This window comes from Mesocricetus auratus, unplaced genomic scaffold (genome assembly GCF_017639785.1).
Source record: "Mesocricetus auratus isolate SY011 unplaced genomic scaffold, BCM_Maur_2.0 Super-Scaffold_100051, whole genome shotgun sequence".
NCBI classification, from domain to species: Eukaryota; Metazoa; Chordata; class Mammalia; order Rodentia; family Cricetidae; genus Mesocricetus; species Mesocricetus auratus.
Genome location: NW_024429228.1, coordinates 769,661 through 789,651, shown reverse-complemented (window position 1 = coordinate 789,651; position 19,991 = coordinate 769,661). Strand labels below are relative to the sequence as shown.

General features: G+C 43.0%; 1 protein-coding gene across 6 annotated transcripts in view; it reads left to right on the top strand.

The window, feature by feature from the left end:
* The window catches only part of LOC101827092 (phosphatidylcholine translocator ABCB4), a 50,293-nt gene that overhangs the window by 29,914 nt on the left and 388 nt on the right, over positions 1–19,991 (top strand). For 4 of the 6 annotated variants that reach the window (XM_040735816.1, XM_005083959.4, XM_021235185.2 and 1 more), the window contains 12 exons: positions 847–1,023; positions 1,873–2,019; positions 3,437–3,541; positions 5,053–5,130; positions 6,270–6,353; positions 7,211–7,414; positions 11,515–11,615; positions 13,379–13,519; positions 15,339–15,495; positions 16,037–16,234; positions 17,983–18,189; positions 19,453–19,599. In XM_040735816.1, coding sequence (XP_040591750.1) covers positions 847–1,023; positions 1,873–2,019; positions 3,437–3,541; positions 5,053–5,130; positions 6,270–6,353; positions 7,211–7,414; positions 11,515–11,615; positions 13,379–13,519; positions 15,339–15,495; positions 16,037–16,234; positions 17,983–18,189; positions 19,453–19,599 — 1,746 coding nt within the window. Of the gene's footprint in view, positions 1–846; positions 1,024–1,872; positions 2,100–3,436; positions 3,542–5,052; positions 5,131–6,269; positions 6,354–7,210; positions 7,415–11,514; positions 11,616–13,378; positions 13,520–15,338; positions 15,496–16,036; positions 16,235–17,982; positions 18,190–19,452; positions 19,600–19,991 lie in introns of those variants that run through there. The other 2 variants (XM_040735815.1, XR_005873259.1) reach the window with 2 other exon arrangements.

The window sequence follows — 19,991 nt, the reverse complement described above, 5'->3', positions numbered from 1 at the left end:
TTGCATTACTGATCTCTGCTTCCTGACTGTGGGTGAACCGTAGATGCTTCCTCAATCTTTGGCTGGACTGTAACCTGCGATTGTCAGTCAATTAAAGTCCTTCTTTGTCCCTTCAGTTGCTGCTCTGTTATTACAGCAACTGGAAAAAAAACAGAGACAGCAAGGGTATTTTAAATCCATTTTAGTTTTCATTTTGATGTATTAGCAAGGTGATCTGATGACATGGGGGGTTCTCACATCTTACCTGTCCCTGCTGTCCCAACCCCACACTACTACAAGGACTTTGGCTGAGAGACAACCAGATTGCTCTAAACTCTATATCATTCTGTCTGGGCCCTCTTTCCCAAGAAAACTTGTATATTTTCAAACTGAATGATGGTCCAATATGATTAAATGAGAATAATACAAAACTACTTGGCAGTAGTGCTACCAAATTTAGCCAAATTGGGCCATGTTATAATCCTCTGTGAATAGGACTTAACTGAATCACCTCTGCTGCTTCTACAAGTTCTGGGGTTCTCAGGGCCTGTGACTGTTTCTCCCTAGGTTCCCTCACCATGCCTACTTCTGAGTTTTGTTTTACCCTCCTAGTTTCTTGTTGGTCCTGTTGGAGAGACGGAGGACAGAATCATGGTGACCCTGAGAATTCACTGGATGCTCAATTTAGAGCTTTTTTTTTTGCTCTCAAACCTCAATCTGATTTTAATTCAACTTTGTAAAAATTTTGATGCATGTAACATTCAGAGTTGCTTTATTATTCTAAACTTGGAGATTTTATTCATCTGGACAAACACACACACCCACACACACACACACATACACTGTAATGTCTTATCTCTCATTCAGACATCAGGAAGCCAGATCCTGTCAGAAGAATTTGAAGTTGAACTCCGTGAAGAAAAGGCTGCTAGTGGCATGGCCCCCAACGGCTGGAAATCTCACATATTTAGGAATTCTACCAAAAAAAGTCTTAAAAGTTCACGAGTGCATCAGCACAGGCTAGATGCAGACGCCAATCAACTCGTAAGTTGTTCCCCACTCCAGTAAAGCCTTTGCCTTAGGGTTTTGCTGCTGAAATCCTTAGTCTTCAAGAATACATGGTTCTTACCACGGGCCACATGTCCCTTTAAAGAAAAGGAAATCTATTTTTTAAATGTATTTGACAGTGAATTAAACAAATGGGAATTTAAAAAATGGATTTCCAAGGGGAAAACAGATAAAATATAGTCTTTGTGCTGTGATGTTTATTCTTAAATTCAAATACTATATGCATCTTTGTAGTCTAGAGGTAATAAAGCTAGTCACACATGAGTCCTGGGATCAGCATGTGATGATGAGAAAGGGGTTGTGATTGATTTGGCAGTGCTGGGCAGAGTGTGGAGGCCAAAGCCACGTCCTGTGGTTAATGATGATGATGCTCTTCTACATTTGAGAGGATGTGGATCCATCCGATCCTGTCCACTGCCTTGCTTCATCTGACGGTGTCACTGCGAGAGAGGCAAGGCCATGTAGCATCAGACACTGAAGGGAACTCTACAGCTTAGCTCATGTGGTCTAGCCACGACGGGCACGCAGACCCAGAGCTGAAACTTCGATCCTGCTGCCTCACAAGCTGCAGACCACACCATAGAAACTGCCACCTGTGTGTAAGATTCATGGCCAGTCCCGTGTCATCAGCAGGCACTTTTAAGGACAGGACTTTTTTTTAGTCTATAAATTTTCTAGTCAAGGACAGGCTTTTTTTTTTTTAGTCTACAAAATATTTGAGGATAATAATCATGCCTCCTCTTTGTCTACAACTTTGTCTACAGACACCAGCTTGTGTCTGAGGCACTGGTATCACCAGCTTGTTCTGATATTTGTATGTTCTAGGATGCAAATGTGCCACCCGTGTCTTTTCTGAAAGTCTTGAAACTGAATAAAACGGAGTGGCCCTACTTTGTGGTGGGAACAGTCTGTGCCATTGTCAATGGGGCCCTCCAACCAGCGATCTCCATCATCCTGTCAGAGATGATAGCTGTAAGTGTGAACCATCCCACGGCAGCCTGGGAGGAAACAGCTCGTCAGTTACTGCTCAGCTCAGCCTCACCAGCTATGGGGTTAAGTAGCTTCAAATTAAACTAAGTCAAAGCCCTTAATTCTCTTTGAAAGTCAAGCTTATTATAAGAGAGCATGAGTAGGCTTTGAGGCATCCTGTTACAACATTAGTGAACTTACAAAGAATAAAGTAAATGAAGAAGGCACTCAGTTGTCATCACTTGGGTGACACCTGTGCCAGGTGGTTGCTCATATTCATTTTCAGAGAGAGGCTGGCACTGGGCTCACAGGACTATAGGCCTGGAGGGGTCAGGATGGAGGAGAGGATGAAGTCATCCTAGTCTACTGTGAGCCCAGGTTCTAGGCACAGACTGGCCTTCATGTTGAGTGTGTGGGCGACACCAGGAATTACACTTGCACCTACACTGTTGTTTCTTCATCTATAAAATAAACAGTTTGAAAGTGTGTTTGAATATGGAGAACACATAGGTAACCATGCAGGGACATTTCAGAGTGTCTACCCAGGTGTGTGGCCTCCAATCCAATCATTAATTCATTGAGGGATGTGTGCACAAAGTTATCCAAAATGTCTGTCTTTGTGTTGTGTAAACACCTAACTCCCTCTAGTCTTACTGGGGAGACTTGTTGGGTAAGAACAAATTGTCTTTCAACACGCTGGGATGGGTTAGTCTCGTGATGCTGGACACTGATATACATTAAGACCGAAAAGAAGCAACAAAAACATTAGAAAGGACCCTCTGAATCTTACTAAACTTCAATATAAGACAACCCTTGGCTTTCTTGCCGTTCAAGAGACACATGGCTTGCAGGCACATTTTTAGGATCCAGACACTAGAAAGACAGTTCACAAAATAAGTTATGCTGTGCCTATAACAGCCACCTTTTTGGGGCCTCACACACACAACACACAAACAAAAATCCAGCTTTATAATGTGTCAGGTACTAATAAGTGTTTTAAAGCAGGGGACAGGAACAAGGGAGAGGAGGTTGGGCTGAGTAAGCTCCTGGAGGGGAAGGTTGCGGGCTGGGGTTGGGGGGACAGAGGAAGAGGCATTTCAGCCGGCTGCTGTGCCACATATGACCCGTAATCCCCAAAGACGCAGACGGCTCCAGGGTCTACAAGGAGGAGAGCCAGAAACTGTTTATCAGGACCGTGAAAACATGCTGGTGATAAAGGGGAAGAGAAGCTATGTGACAATATGCATGTATGTAATGCCACGTAACAGTAGTTAAAGCCGTCAGTCTTACGCCAGGTGTTTGGAAACCCCATGTATTCAACAGCTGCTTTCGCAGATGTGACCTGGAAGCCACTCTCTAGGGAAGGGGTGAGCGGGTGGGACCCAGCCATTCACATGGGTGTTTGGATGCTCTCTTCTAGATCTTTGGTCCCGGGGATCCTGCAGTAAAGCAGCAGAAGTGCAACCTCTTCTCCCTGGTCTTCTTGGGCCTGGGAGTCCTTTCCTTCTTCACTTTCTTCCTCCAGGTAAGCAGTGGCCATTGCTCTTCAAGCATGCGAATGGAGAAATTGACCCAACTTCCAGCTCCTCACACTGACATGAGTTGAGGAAGGGGGTGTGGGGGGGCTCGTTAGAGGGCATGTTCCTTCACTGCAGGGGTGGCACTGCAGCTACCCAAATGATAGGTGTGTCTTTGGTCAATGGTTGCTACCACCGAAGAAGACTCAGGCTCACTCGCTGCAAACTGAAGACAAACACGGTACAATAACATCCTCTTTTTTCCCCCCAATCCCAAGTAACTTTAAATGTTTTCCTTCCTAATTGGCAAACTTAGAAAGAGCATGCATTTGCATTCGTATAGTACGGACCTGGTCAGAAGAGGCTAGTCAAAGCCAGGCAGGTGGTACGTACCTGTGGTCCCACACAGGAAACTGAGGCAGAGGAGTCACAAAGTAGAGTTTAGCCTGTGCTACTCAGTTAGGTTCTGATCAAACAAATTAACAAGAACGAGAATTTGGTGGCTGTTTGTCTTTTCTACCTAATTAAGCTTTCCCCAAGCCATGCTCAATCCAGTGGGCATGACGGGCTTGTTCTCAAAGACAACCCACAGTGCCAGTACAATGTAGCTAGTCATGTCCAGCTTGCTTCTCCTTTCTCACTGTGGAGCCAGAGGCAACAGGAAGATGAGATTTTTATCTGGAAATCATTGCCTTGTTAGGAGCATCTTGGAGGTCTGATGCAGAGCTAAGCCCAGGTTCACTGGGGAGTGGTGGGATTCTGGGAGCTATAGGAGTAGTGAGTGGGGCAGCGTGCAGCAGCTAGCCCTCCTGCAAAGGCAGGTGAGGACAGACTGCCGCAAGGGACCCATAAGGCGGCTGCACCCCCCACACCAATTCCTGGCTTAGCGAAGAGTTCAGCAGTATATACTCCCAAGTGCCGGCCATGGCCTGCCCCTTCACTTGTGGCTTTACTGGAGCCCAACCACCCGCCGTGCTCCAGAAGCAGTCCAAGCTCTGGACATCTGGCTCCTCTCCATCTTGGACACAGTTGTTAGGGACAGGGAAATTGTCTGGCAAGGAGACTTGGAGAGGAAGTAAACATAATTGTTGGCTAATCCAGGAGCAGGTGGGGCCGAGCCAGTGGGGGTGGGGTGGGGCGGGGAATATCCTCTTTCTACAGCACAGCAGCCAAAGTGTGTCTCTGAGTAGAACTTTGTTTCTTGTTTTCATTATGTTGGAAATGTTAGGAATATGCCAAACATTCTAGTTCAATATGGTATCTTGGTTACTGAGATGCTACCCTCAAAAGTCATTGAAATGATAGAGAAGCCAAAATGGGACACATACAGGTTCTCAGTGTTACAGTTCCAACACACACCAATGACTCTCAGTGCCTGCATTGGAAGTTGGCCTTTGTTATTTGAATAGTCGATCAACAAACAGATATGTAAAATCAATGTGAATGCTTGTAGTTGTGTCAGGACAATGATGTGAATCAATGGGAACCCGAGTCTTTTTCTCCCCCCCCCCCACCTCAGGGCTTCACATTTGGGAAGGCTGGGGAGATTCTTACCACAAGGCTGCGGTCCATGGCCTTTAAAGCAATGCTTCGGCAGGTGAGTGCACTGGTCATGACTCCTGATGCTAGGCTCTGCCTGCTGTGGTTGGCATGACAATGGACGTATTTCCCCTCCAAGACTTCCATGAAAGGAATGACTAGTGTCCTGCAAGTTACCTAGTCCTGAACTAGTCAATGACTTCTCAGGGTCTTCATGGGAGCAGGCTTTTCAAGAGTTCTTTGGCTTATTCTGCAGCGGCCTGTCTCCATGGGAACACTCTCATTTCCAGTATGTGTGTCTGTTCCTTGGATTCTGCACAGACACTGGCCAGTCTTTGTAGGGTCCCTTTGTTCACAGGAGAAGGTGGTTGGTAGCATCGGTGTTCATGTGCCCCAGTTGTCCTAACCATGCTTTCCCAAATGCTAGAAGTTATGTTTTGTCTTGAGCTGTTTTCACATTGATTCACTTTTTAATTTATTGAAACGTGACTGAGTATGTAAGTTCACATTCTGGGGTAGGGTGTGTGGGACATGTAAAAACGTATGTTCCACCTTTAAAGAAAAGATCCTAGAGGGAGTCAGTTGCCTTGAATTGGTTGCATCTCTTTTCACGCCGGGCAAACAAGGGGCATCTTGCTTTGAGCACATCTGAATTGATGAGTTCTTTTGGGAACCTTTCAAACTCCAGCTTTGGGGGGCAAAAAGTAAAAGATATTGCCAATACGTACTTATAACTCATGTCAAATCTAAGATATACTTTTAGAATCCTTGTTTAGACAAGAATAAAGCAAAAGTGTAGCAAGAAGTCAACATTTAATTTCCCTGTTTACAATTTATAAGGAAGACCTGTCTCTTAATGAGAGAGAGCACCCTAGGGGGCAGAGGTGTCCACAGCACACGTTGTGACAGCTATATCCACAGGAATCCAGCTTTAGGTGGAGTGGCAGGTGAATCTGTTCCTTACCTCCGACTAGAGACCCCTTCCTATTACGAGGGACAGTCAGGACATGTGGCCTAATGTGTATGGAGTGGGGTGCTCAGGGTTGCACCTGGACCACCACTCTGTGCAGAAGATCTCCCCTGAATTTCTTAGCCATGTTCAGTGTGGATATTTCTCCTCACTGGAGCACTGAGAGATTGTATTATTTATGCCTGTTATAATTGTGACCTAACTTAAAGATGTGCTTAATTCCACAGGACATGAGCTGGTTTGATGATTACAAAAACAGCACTGGAGCACTTTCTACAAGACTCGCCACAGATGCTGCGCAAGTCCAGGGAGTACGTAGCCTGCACTCTGCTTGTCTTTCCCTTAATAAAGCAAGCATGGTTACTCCATCTGTGGAGATGCTTTCAGTTGGGGGTGGGGGTGGGAATGGCTCAGTGGTGGACAGCTTGCCTGGAGTGTAAAACATTTTTAAAAGATACTTTCAGTTGGAAATGTCAGAACATCCAGTTGAAACCAACCTGAGCAGCAAAGGGAAAGCTTAAGCTTCAAAGTAGATTCATCCATTAGCTCAGAAATGGCATCAGAGACCCAGGCTCCTTCTGTCAGTATTGGCTTCATGAGACTTATTTCTTGGTTGGCAACCAATAGCAATTACAGCTAGAAGCTTGTTTGTATCCCATCTATGGAAAGGACATACGTCTGTACTTCATCCATCAAAATGAAAACCATTTCCACAACTCTAGTTGTAGTTAATAGGTCACACACCCAACCTGAGCCAATTGCTATCCTAAGAGGCATGAAAGCAATGTCCATGACAGTGGTCCTGGTTTTCTAAACTGTACAAACAACTATTTCCACCTTTGTATGTTTTGTGGTTAATGGTCTTATAGGAGGTGAATATTTTGTGACATGGTTTCTAGACGAGTGTGAATTTCTGTCTGAACAATTGAACCAAATTTTTATGTAAATTACTGGCATTGGGGTTAGGTTCCCCTTTTGGAAGTTGTGTGTCTTCAAAGCTCATCCATACAGTAGGCGATTCCATGGGCTGAAGGGAGGAGCCTTGTGAGTTAGGTACAAGTGTGGGTTTACTGAGAGAGTGAAAGCCTTCACATTCTGGATAGGAAGCCCAAGACAAGAACCTGTGGTTTGGATGTTACCCAGCTGCCTTACTCTTTTTCTCTTGAAGGCCACGGGAACCAGGTTGGCTTTAATTGCCCAGAACACAGCCAACCTAGGAACCGGGATCATTATTTCATTGATCTACGGTTGGCAACTGACACTTTTGCTCTTATCAGTGGTTCCATTCATTGCTGTATCAGGAATTGTTGAAATGAAGATGTTGGCTGGAAATGCCAAGAGAGAGAAAAAAGCACTGGAAGCTGCTGGAAAGGTGAGCTAAGTGGGCTTCAGCTAACAGACGTGCTGCTTGTAGAGTGTCGTGCTTGAATTGTCACATTTACTGTTTTCACTACCGCTGAAAATTTCCAACTTGTGCAAAAATGCTTTACTGTATCGATAATGCCTAGAACTTGAAAATGAGATGGGTCATCTAAAACTTTCAGTTTCCAGACAGAACTTGTTATAAAGGTCTTCCAAACTACCCAGATGCATTTCATCTTGACTACACATCTTGATGTCATTGATAGAACAAATGATGCTATTCTATTGAAAAGACAGAGGATAGAAGTGGATTATTCAACCAGCCAGTTTTTACCTGTACTTGCCCCCAACCACTATTGTTAGTTTTATTGTTAACGTTAGAAGCCACTAGGTGGCAGTAATTCCTTATTTTGTGGTTCTACTGTGTAGTGAAAATTAAGAGTGTGTGACAATCGTACTAAATATATAAACTCATTCTTAATGTCTTCACAGTCGTCCTGTGAGGCAGATGATAATGCTGCCTCACATGTGTATTTGTGCACAAGCATGCACACACAAGTGCCAAGTGTTCAAGACATAGAAGCACATTGAGTGTGGTTCTTTATTGCTTCCTGCCCATTCCTTGAGAGATGGCCCCATCATTTTGCCTAAAGGGGTTGGCCAATGAACAACCAGGATCTGCCTGCCTCTGCTCCCACACACTGGAGTGACTGGCTTCTTACATGGATGCTGCATATTTGAACTGAGGTCCTTGTGCTTTCAGAGCAAGAACTCCGACCTGCCGAGCCAGACCCTTCATTTTGCAAATGTAGAGGTGTGGACAGGAAGCAAACCCAACCCAAATCTCTCACCACCTCACTCTCTATAGGTATTTAAGTATGTCTGAACCACACATAAACGTTTGATTTGTAATGCACACACATTCAGATGGTAAGGTGTAGATTGTCTTCACGGACATATCTGTTCTTGTGGCTGTATGCATCATTCTTTAATGAAAACTTGGGGGTAAAGCAGATGATTAGTATAAACTGATGGCTCCTATAGCATCAGTCTTATTACACCTTCATTATAGCTGTGTGTGCTGGGAAAGTCAGTGTCTTCACCTGCAGGCTAGACAGGCTTTGATGCTGAGTGACTGTCTACCTATGAGTGGCTGACAGGAAAGGGTAAGATTAAATCTAGCTGTAGTGCCCCATGCATGTATGCTCATCACTCAAGAGTTAGAGGCAAGAGAATTGCCATTAGTTCAGTGCCATTCTGGGCCACATAGCAATACACTGGCACACAATAAAACAAGCAAATAATAATGCCCCCCGCCAAGATTAGGGTTGCAGTGGGACATGTTTCCACTACACAGATGGTATCCACTGAGCTCCGTACCCTCCTCCTGTAACTGGTCATGGCTGCCACTGCATGGGGTTAGCGTTCCTTAGTTTCTGTCAGAACACTTGTCATTTGCATATGATCTTGTCCTGGAGCAGAGTTCCCTAGGAACGTGTATATTGTGGATCCTGGACTTCCTTTGTGAGTGTGTCCAGTTGCTGAACACTCTCTTATTTACTGCCTTTAGACATCGTAGGGTACCATTTTCTTTGCTCTGTGTGCCATAGAAAAACCCAACCAAACAACCAAAAAAAAAAAAAAAACCAAACCCCAAGCTTTGCTCCCTCTGTGGTACACCTTGAAGTTCTTCTTCATTCCTCAAGAGAAAATTGTCAGAATGAAAATCAAATTTTCTTAGACAAATTGCACAAATAAAAACATCTTGAATCTACCCAACATGGTAATTGTGACTCTACTGAGAAAGCTAATATTTATATAATAATAAGAATTTGGCAGATGGAAGGTAGTTAGAATTGACTAGTGTTTCGATAGACGGAAACTTTCAGTTCTTAGTTTTGGCCTTCTGTTCACACCACGTGAGCTGAAGAAGACATTCAGTTCCAGTGGCCTGTCTACATCGGTGAAGAGACTCCAAGCGCAATGCTGTCCAGCTTTCTTTATAAACTTCCTAAAAACTGTCATCCTGGGGATCAGATGAATGGTTTTCGAGAGGTAGTCTAATGATATGTTTCAAAAAAATATGAGAGATTGAAACTATTTGAATCTTCAAAAATTCAGTCAAGGTTCAATTTTGTTTTCTCCACCAACTGTTGATTCACCGAGAGAACTGGGGTTAGAATGGAGTGTCTGGTGTGGTGTGGCCGCTCATAATACTAGTACTTGCAAGGCAGACGAAGGAGGATTACCCGGTTTAAGATCCGTGTGGTCTCCATTGAGGTCCAGCCTGGTGGAGCACCATCAGGAGAGAGGGCTGAAAGAAGGCAGTGGGAGCCTGGGTGATCTCCTCCCCATCATCTGTTCAAAAGGAAATGCTCCTTTACCTGGGTACAGATTTTCATTAATGGATAAAATATATCAGGAATTGGGATCGTCTCATTTCAATTTTCCAAGGAAAGCTTAGCATATTTGTTGCTGTGCAATAGGGGAAGGAAGGCAAAATATTATAGCCACAAGTCATAGTTATACTTGTAAAGCAATCCTCTAAATGTAAGATTAATATATGTACATCCTACAAATTAGTTCCACCAGCATGCCCCTTGCAGTCCAAGTAATGAATTTATATCATGGGTGTCCTGTCTAGATCCCATTTACTAAGCCCAGGAGCCTGTGATATCAGAGCTAGACCGCAAAGTTAATCCATGACCAGGAAGTCAAGAGTTGATGATAAACTTGTTTACAACTGGTTTCTCTTTGTGCAAATCTCAAAAGAAACAGAGCAGCATGGTGCAATTGGCTGAGAGTCGACTTGGCATCAGGTGGCCTACCAGTCCTCATGCCCTGAGTTAATGTTTAGACCTGCAGGGAACAGTCTCTGCACCTTCCTCATCTGTCAAAACAGGAGCAACACTACCCCACATGGATTTCCTGAGGCTAAAGAAGATTGTGTTCTTTGATGTGGCAACATTTTGGCTGCTTCTGTTGTCTGTTGGACTATTTGATTAGAGCTTTTTAGTCTAAGATAACAAATATCTTTTCCTACTTACAATGGGAAGCTGAAATACAAATGTTAAAGCTGATGAAACATAACCGTAAAATTTAAGATCTGATATTCCTGGTGTTGATGGTATATTCAGGCAACATGCCTATAGAACCATGATTTAGACTCAAGAGCTAATCACCGACAATACTCAAAGGGTAGTTAAGCTATAAGACTTGAAAAACAAAACAGCAAGCCTCCTGGTTGGCTTGGGATTGACATAAAGGATGTATTTCAAGTGCAGGCGTAGGGCTGTCTCTTAGATCCCTCGGTTGTATTCTCTCTGAGTCTCTGTCTCTTAGGTCCATGGACTGTATCTCTCTGTCTCTTAGGTCCCCTGGCTGTGTTCTCTCTGAGTCTCTGTCTCTTAGGTCCATGGACTGTATCTCTCTGTCTCTTAGGTCCCCTGGCTGTGTTCTCTCTGAGTCTCTGTCTCTTAGGTCCATGGGCTGTATTCTCTGTAAACCTCTCTGCACATATGTTTCATTTTTCAAACAGCTGCATCAGATCTTCTCCCCAAATGATGACCCCTGTCCCCTCTGAATCCACAGGACTTCCCAACAGATACTTGCCTCCAGATCCAGGAATCCAAGTCTGATTAACCAGTATCAGGCCTGTTTCTTTCCTTTAAACAGCCGTTTAAAGCAAAGCCATGTATTTCCAGTTGGAGTCTCCTTTTGCTTGTGGGTAGACAGTGTGTCTACGAAGTGGTGTGTCCAGGGTGAAGATGACCATCATTTCCAGTGGACCCCCTAAGGCCATTGCTTAATCATGTCTTCTAGACTCACAAGGTCACTAAAGGACTGTGATTGAAGTCAGACATGTGACTGACTGCAATATTCTGGCCCTCAGTCGTCAGCCTCCATGAGCATCCAGAGACATAACTGCTCTGCCCATCACATCCCAAGGCCAACTTTGTTTGCAACTTAGTCTTAAAGAATGCATTCTGCTGTTTGCTTTTATTTGAAGAAATCTAAGACTCATTGGCTTGATCCTCAGAGTACATATGATAGGTATTTTTCATTTCCAAAATAAAAGTGCCATTTCTAATGGAGAGCTTTCTGTTACAGATTGCAACAGAGGCCATAGAGAATATTCGGACTGTTGTGTCCTTGACCCAGGAAAGAAAATTTGAATCAATGTATGTTGAAAAATTGCACGGACCTTACAGGTAATAAACACACGATTGCTGCATACTCAACTGCTTTCCCAGGGCTGTGTTGCTGTGCCCTAAAAGCACTAGAAATTTCTGCTCTGAACAAAAATGACTGACTTTTTCTGATAATCATCGAGTCCCAGGACTCAATTTTCCTTTCTCCTGTGAAGAGGCATCGAGATCTGCATGAAAGCTTAGTCATTGTGGTGAGACCCAGCAGCGGCTCGGGATGGGCACGCTCAGGAGAAGTAGTCCAGACCTTTCTTTCTTGAGTATATAGGCTGATTTAAGTATGAGTTCCATTTGCTCCACTCCAGAGGACAGACAGCGTCTCACTTGTCTTCTAAATATGGACGAGCTCCAACCTGTTCTGAAGAAAAAGACATGCAGCCTCTTTTATAGTTGGCTCATTAGAAAACTCCATGTGTTCTGTTTTCATCTTCACGCTGACAAAATTGAGCACAGTGTATAGACTGGAAGAGCAGTGGATAACCCTTCTCCCTCCCTCTCTCCCTCCCTCCCTCCCTAACTCTCTTTCTTTCCTATAGGATTTATATAGCCCAGGCTAACCTACAATTTGCTATACAATCCAGGCTAACCTTGTACTCATGATTTTCTGCCCAGCCTAACTCATGCTGGTATTATGAGGATGTGCCACCATTCCTGTCTTATGGAATCAGTAGTTTTGAACACTTGCACATCTGAATAAGAATCCTTGAAATTCTCAATGTGTTCTGATTTTCACTTGTGGCTATTTCCATGATGCTAAAGAACACACAAGCTATCTTTTTCTGTCTATTTGATATTTGATGTGAATGTGTACCACTAACCCATCAAGGCATATTTTTAACTTTGAAGAATGAATAGCTGAAAAATTAATTTGATCATAACTGAAAATGGTTCCATTATGTTAAGTGTAACATTGTAATCACAGTGTTCAATTTAGTTCTCGAATAAGCATAGTACCTTAGTCACAGCATGCAAGTGACACTTCTGGAATCAGTACAATACCATGGACACAGTAAGTGACACTACACAAATCAGCCTAACACCATGGTCACAGTATACAGGTTACACCAACCAAAACAGGACAACAACATGCTCATAGTATACAGGTGACACCACCCAAATCAGCAAATGACTTTTCTTCACCAAATACTTCCTGGTTTAAGAGTAAAGAAATTACTGGGGAGTAGATTTAGGAACGTTATAAAGTGTAACAACAGTTCTAATTAGAAATAGTGTAAGACAAATTGTGGATGGAGCTAGCAGGACCAAGCTTGGAGAACTTTGGATGTATATCTATACAAACATCAATTATCCAACATTTGTGAAACTAAAATCCTTTTACTATGTGACTATAGGTTGTTTCACAGATATGTGAATAATCTGTATTCAGATAATTACAATGCTATTTCTAATATTGGAATCCTGGTGTGTTTTTGACATAATTATTACATAATATGGTTTGAATACCTGAATATTAAATAATGTATAAGAGCAGTTATTGTTTGAACAACCACCATGTGCTAGGCGCTCTGATAGGTATTCATGCTATTTACTGCATTTAGTTCTCAAAACAACTTTTCATGACAAGGACTATTTCATTGTGTTAGGCAGAAATGCATTGAATTACCTATTAACCTATTACCCTAGAAGGCAGGCATTTAGCTCAGGCTGACCAAGCTAAAGCTGTGCTCTTTCAACTAGACAGGGAGTAAGGGAATCTGAATAATGGTTATGAATATTAATTGTGAATAAAGGAATTTGCCTTTCAGGAATTCGGTGCAGATGGCACACATCTATGGCATCACTTTTAGCATCTCACAAGCATTTATGTATTTTTCCTATGCCGGCTGTTTTCGATTTGGTGCTTACCTCATTGTGAATGGACACATGCGCTTCAGAGACGTCATTCTGTAAGTAGCTCTAAAAAGCAGTAGGATTCTTTTATACTGGTCGTATAATAGAGTTTTAATAGGCTTATGTAAAGGTGTGGCATAGGAAAAAACAACTCTCCAAAGATGAGATCAAGGAGTTCGTTTTCAAAAGCTGTGACTGTCGTAGGCACAGAAATCCCACCTTGCAGAGTTACGTCATCCGAGTGCTCTAAAACTCATCAAGCTTGTGACGCTGGTTGCGAAGCATGAGGTTGGTTGTCTATGTGATACACTTGGTCACAGAATGCAAGCAGAGAGAGTTGTACGAATGGAACTAAAAAGTTGTTGCCGATCACAGACTCAAAACTGGGTTCGTTAGGTTAAGTAGCTTGCAACTTTTCCATAACCAAAGCATGGCCTTAACCGTGGAATGGGAATGTCTGACTAAAGTCTGGTAAACCTGTTCTTTGCCCTAAGTTGGTGAGAGGCAGGTATCAAGTGTCTTTCTTCTATGTGTAGACACCCAGGGTTGCCTGCATTGTTTGTTATGGGGGTTGCTTGCGTTGTTTATTATGGGGCTTTCCTGGGTCACTGTTTATTATGGGGCTTGCCTGGGTCATTTGTTTATTATGGGGATTTCTTGCATCATTGCTTATTTATGGGGGTTGCCTTTTTTCTTCCATCTGGTTTGGGTGCTTTTGATGAGAAGCCACTTAATATAGATGCATGGGTTTATCTCTAGGATGTCTGTTGTATCTCTTGATTTATGTGTCTGTTTTTATGCCAATATAATGCTGACTTGGTTACTATAGTTTGTAGTTTGTCTCAAGACCAACTACTATGATGTGTCTTGCTTTATTCCTTTTGCTCAATTATATTCTATTTTTGCATGTAAGGTTCCATGCAATTTTAAAGGTTTTTTTTATAGTTCTGTGAATATCATTATATTTTGGTAGTGACTGACTGAATTAAATCAGATTGCTTTGGGTGATATGAGCCTTACACAACATACTTCCAATCAATGAACATGGAAGTGTTTACTATTCTTTTCCTGGCAGATTAGTTCAAGGGCTTTTTAAAATATTTTCTTGAGGGACCAACTCTTTCGTTTATCATGTGTACCGTTTCTTGGTTTCTGATCTTCTAATTTTTGTTCTCTTTTGCTCATGCTTTTCCTTTTTTATTTATCATTATTATTGTGTAGTGTATGTCTGTGTGTGTGAGAGAGAGAAGAGGAGAGAAAGAGAAAGAGAGAGAGAGAGAGGAGAGACAGAGAGAATGTGAGGATGCATTATGTATTTGGCTCAGCACATGTGTCTTTGGAAGTCTTTGGAAGTCCGTTCTTTCCTCCATGCTTGTGTGGAACACGATTTTTCCCACTGAGCCATGCCCTAGGCCCTTATTCTTGCTTCTCTTAAGTCTTGGGATGCGTTTTTAGGTTGTCTATATGAAGCCTTTCTTCTTGTGTGGCTGGCACTGACTGTTGTAAAGTTTCTTCCTGGTATTCGTTTTCTGCAACCCCAAGAGTTGGAGTAGACTGTGTTTGTGCTGGCATCTGTTTTGGGGCCAGTGATTTCCTTTCTGACTCTGTCAGAAACCTGCTGTCTGGAAGGTCACATTAACTCTCAAAACCCAGAGCCCTTACTGTCGGAAGTTTGAACGGAGAAAACCCACACTGAGACAGCGAGCCTTGCCTCCCTTCCGGATTTTGTTGCTGTTGTTATTGGAATCTCTCAGAAGTGTTATGTGGGCTTGGGGAAATAACAATTGAAAAGCAGTTATGTAAATATTAGTTCAAAGTTTGTCTTCGGACCTTGAATACCATGGAACTAATTGTAACACCTCTGCTTCCATCCAGGGTGTTTTCAGCAATTGTGTTTGGCGCGGTGGCCCTAGGACATGCCAGTTCATTTGCTCCTGACTACGCAAAAGCCAAGCTGTCTGCCGCACACTTATTCAGCCTGTTTGAGAGACAGCCTCTGATTGACAGCTACAGTGGAGAAGGGCTGTGGCCTGTAAGTTTCCTCTGGCCAGATGGCAGAGCTTGTTCTAAAGGCTTTCTTTCTGCTAGGTCACGACATGATCTATCACATACTCAACATGGTTATGATATTTATGTGGCTAGTGTCTCACCAACTTGGCATTTTAAATTTTTCACACAACTTTACAACAGAAAAAATGAAGGTGTACTGAAGCAAAATAATTTTGACACTAGCTTAGTCATTTCTACGTGAAGCCTATGCCTATGGCTCAGTGGCGATGATGTGGCAATTTCATTTTAGACCCTGCCGCTGCTTTCTTCAGCTGTTAGCCCAATGTTTACTTTCCACAAATCAGAAACTGTGTGTTTGATAGCCTGTATTTTAGTAACTCTTGGTCTAACCGTTGCTCATCTTCAGTTTCTATCCTAATAAACTTGCTCTCAGCATGAACTGGTGACAGTTCTATACTGAATAGGCATTTCATGTTTCACTATTATTGTTTTTGGTAATGTTTCCTTGTAATACTACTTTTACTTCTAGATCGGTTTATTAAAAAACATTGTAAAAATTTTAGGATAAGTTTGAAGGAAGCGTGACGCTTAATGAAGTTGTGTTCAACTACCCCACCCGACCCGACATCCCCGTGCTTCAGGGGCTGAGCCTGGAGGTGAAAAAGGGACAGACGCTGGCCCTGGTGGGCAGCAGTGGCTGTGGGAAGAGCACCGTGGTCCAGCTGCTCGAGCGCTTCTACGACCCCATGGCCGGGACAGTGGTGAGCACACGTTCTTAGTAAATTGATTCAAGGTTGCATCTTACGTGATCATACTGACGGTTGAATGGAGGTCCAAAGTCCTATCTGATGTAATGACCACAGCCTGTAAACTCTAAACTGGCACCTGCATAAAGTAAATCTATGGGGTCACTGGGGGAGAAAACCAGACACGTAAGTGCTGCACTAGAAATCCTGGTACACGATTGATTTCTGGCTTCGGATGGACCGTTTACGCAGTCCGGTCTTCTTAAGCAAAACTGAGCTAACATCTGGAAGCAGGAAGGAGGCCACATCCTCCATGCACAGCTACCAAAATGGGAACAAAACTCCGAGCAGAACTCATTCCCCTAAAGGTTTTGCTCTCTGTCAAACTTCACTTTCTATGATCTCGTCTTTGCTTCCCGTTGAGTTCCTGTCCCGTGTCGTGAGAAAAGAGAGGAAGGGGATGTCGGAGACTGGCAACTCCCAGAGAGAGAAGAGTAAATCCAAAGTTAGCCCAGCCGTGCTGAGCTCAGCAGGGACTCTCAGAACAGGAATGCCCCCCGCTGTCTTGCCCCCTGCTGTCTGCTTGACCTCACTTCTCTAACCTTGAACTCTAGGCTGTCTGACGTTGACTTTAAACCCAAGCTCAGTCACATAGATTTATGGCACTTGGCGTCTTCCCTGGGCATAAATCTGTCTCTAGCTGATACAGGCGACACTAGAAGAAGTTGGCACTAGAAGGGTGGTTCAGGAGTTCAAGCATGAGAATTCAATCCTCAGAACTCACCTCACACCCAGAAGGACTTGGCTAGCACAAAACAGATTCCACGTTTTTTGCCCTTTTGTATGCACTTTTTGTTTTGTTTTGTCTGACTTGGTTTCTTGATCCTCATTTTCTGCTGCTTGTTTATTTTGTGAGCGAGATATTGAGCACTTACATGCACATGAAGTTGGGTTGTTAGGGAGATGGGCTGGCTGGGAGGAGTTGGGGTAGGGAAAGAATATGGTGAAAATATACTGTATGCAGAAATATTTAATAAAAAGATAAATTTTAATAGTCTGGCACAGGTGTGTTTGTCTGGAGTCCCACACTAGGGAGGCAGAGAGGGGCAGAGCTCTGAAGCTTACTGGCTGACCAGTCTACCACATTGGCGACCTCCAGGTTCAGCGAGGGACCTGGGATCAAAAAATAAAGTGGAAAATGATTGAGAAAGATACCCAACATCAGCTCCTAGGATACGCATGTGCAGACATATGCATGTGTGTACAGACATGCATACACATACATATACAAAAGCATGGGAGAAGTTTAAGACTGGCAGATTTCACAGAATAAAAGGCACAGGGACCAACTTCCAGAATCTAGGACTTTGTTGTTGATCCACTCTTCTTTTTCTAGGGGAGCAAGGAGAAGAAAGTTTACTGACATTAGGGACAGGAGAGCTGAGTGTCACATTTTGATGCAGACTTCCTAAAGGCAGATGACACAGAGATCCCTAGGAGAGGGCAGATAGACACAAGACACGTTGAAAGACATGGCTAAATGTATTCCATTTTACCTTCTAGACCACAGCAAGAGAGACTCGTCAGAAGAGCCACTCTGCTAACCATGCTGTCCTTCAGCATGTTGACATTAGACATGAGGTTGGGCATCTCACCACTGCTAGTGCATACCACAAGAGCCTTCTAGACAATCCGGTCACTTCCTATTTAGGATTGTTTCCTTAAAAAAATAAACTCTAATAGTGTGGATTTCTGTTTTTCAGCTCCTAGATGGTCAAGAAGCAAAGAAACTCAATGTCCAGTGGCTCCGAGCCCAACTGGGCATTGTGTCCCAAGAGCCCATCCTGTTTGACTGCAGCATCGCCGAGAACATCGCCTATGGAGACAACAGCAGGGTCGTGTCCCAGGAAGAGATCGTGAGGGCAGCCAAAGTGGCCAACATCCACCCCTTCATTGAGACGCTGCCCCAAGTGAGTTAACTCAGAACTTCTTAGCTGAAATCAAGGCAGGCTCATTTTCATCCATGAAGCAATCCCCAAAGTTCTTCCAATAGTCTCATAAGGAATTGCCTCATGTGTCAACATGGTCTCTTTGGGGATGACACTGACCTTGATGATAGGATGTTTGATCACCCTCACGTGGTGAAAAACCAAAGAGTTAAGATTAAGTTTAGAGTGCTTTACATCAGGTCTCATGTTAGTTTTCTGTATACATGTGAACTACAGCGTGGTGTATTCCATATGCTACTTTTGATTTTGAGAATCTTACAGAGTAGCACACAGTGGCACGGGATATGGAGATTTACTGTGTCCTTTGTCTAGTCTCCTCTAATGATAACCTCTTTCAGAACTGTAATACCACAGTAGCCAGGATGCTGACTTTGATACTGTACTGGTGTCATCCAGACCAGTTTACTCAGAGCTCTGTGCGTGCGTGCGTGCGTGCGTGTGTGTGCGTGCGCACAACTGCAGTGCAGACACACATTCTTGTACTGACACTGAAGATAACAGAACACTTCTATCATCTTTCCATAGAACACTCCCTCCCACTTCAGTCTCCACAGTTCAGGCAATACTAATATGTTCTCGATTTGCACCACTTTCCACTGTAGGGATATTATATAAGACGGTGTGTAAACTTGTGGGGACAGGTTCTCACTCAGCACCTATCAGAAGTATTTATCATCACTCCTTTGTATTTGCTGAATGGCATTTTATGCGTGGCTGAACTGCAGGTTTAACTTTATCCTGAAGAAGCTTGCCACCGTTTCCAAATGTGGGTTATAAATTTCTGAGTATGGATGTCTTATATGAACCTAGGTTCTAATATTTCTGGAATAAACACCCAGGAGTACAATTGTAGATATCAATCATTAAACTATTAAAATAGAATAAACTAGTTTCTGCATGGGTCATCTGGTTACTTCAAATTGCAAAGAAACAAACAAACAAAAACCCTTTGTAAGTCTAAACTGTGATTCCACTGAAATCAGATAAAATGGTACTAATGTGAATGGGAGGAATTTAAAAGGCCTCAAACTCTTGTGATAATACAATTGAAAACTAAAGACACTGTATTCTAGTTGAGTTTTGAAGGCACACATTCTCTGGAGCTGAAAATGCATTGTTAAAAACGCAAATATCTTATTACAGAAATGTCTATTGGTTTTAATTTTTTCATGTAAAAAGAACTGACTTAAAACTGCGTTGCCTTTATTAATGACTAACTTGCAGAAATATGAAACAAGAGTAGGCGACAAGGGGACTCAGCTCTCAGGAGGCCAGAAACAGAGGATTGCCATCGCTCGCGCCCTCATTAGACAGCCTCGGATCTTGCTGCTAGATGAAGCCACGTCGGCTCTGGATACCGAGAGTGAAAAGGTCTGCCTCCACCTGTGCTTCTAACCCAGTGAAAAGAGGGATGAGAAAAGCAGACGCGGGGGAGCAAACACCAGATTTAGATGCGATTGTTCTGGAGTAATAGAATGCATGCTTCCAATTTTTCTAAAACTATGCATATATTTTTCTAAATATAAAATAAGTGTTCAAAAGGAAAAAGCTGCAAAAATCACAATTTTGGTACATTAGCTGTCATGAAAAAACTGAAAAGGGCTTAAAACAAAAGGAGCTCAATAAGATGATATGGCAATTAGTCAGAAACTTTAAATACTTGCCAGGGTCATTTGTCTCATGGGAGCATGTTTCTGTAAATACAAAGTAAAACAAACACACTGTAGATTACAGTGGCAGCTATGTAAAATACAAGTGCATAA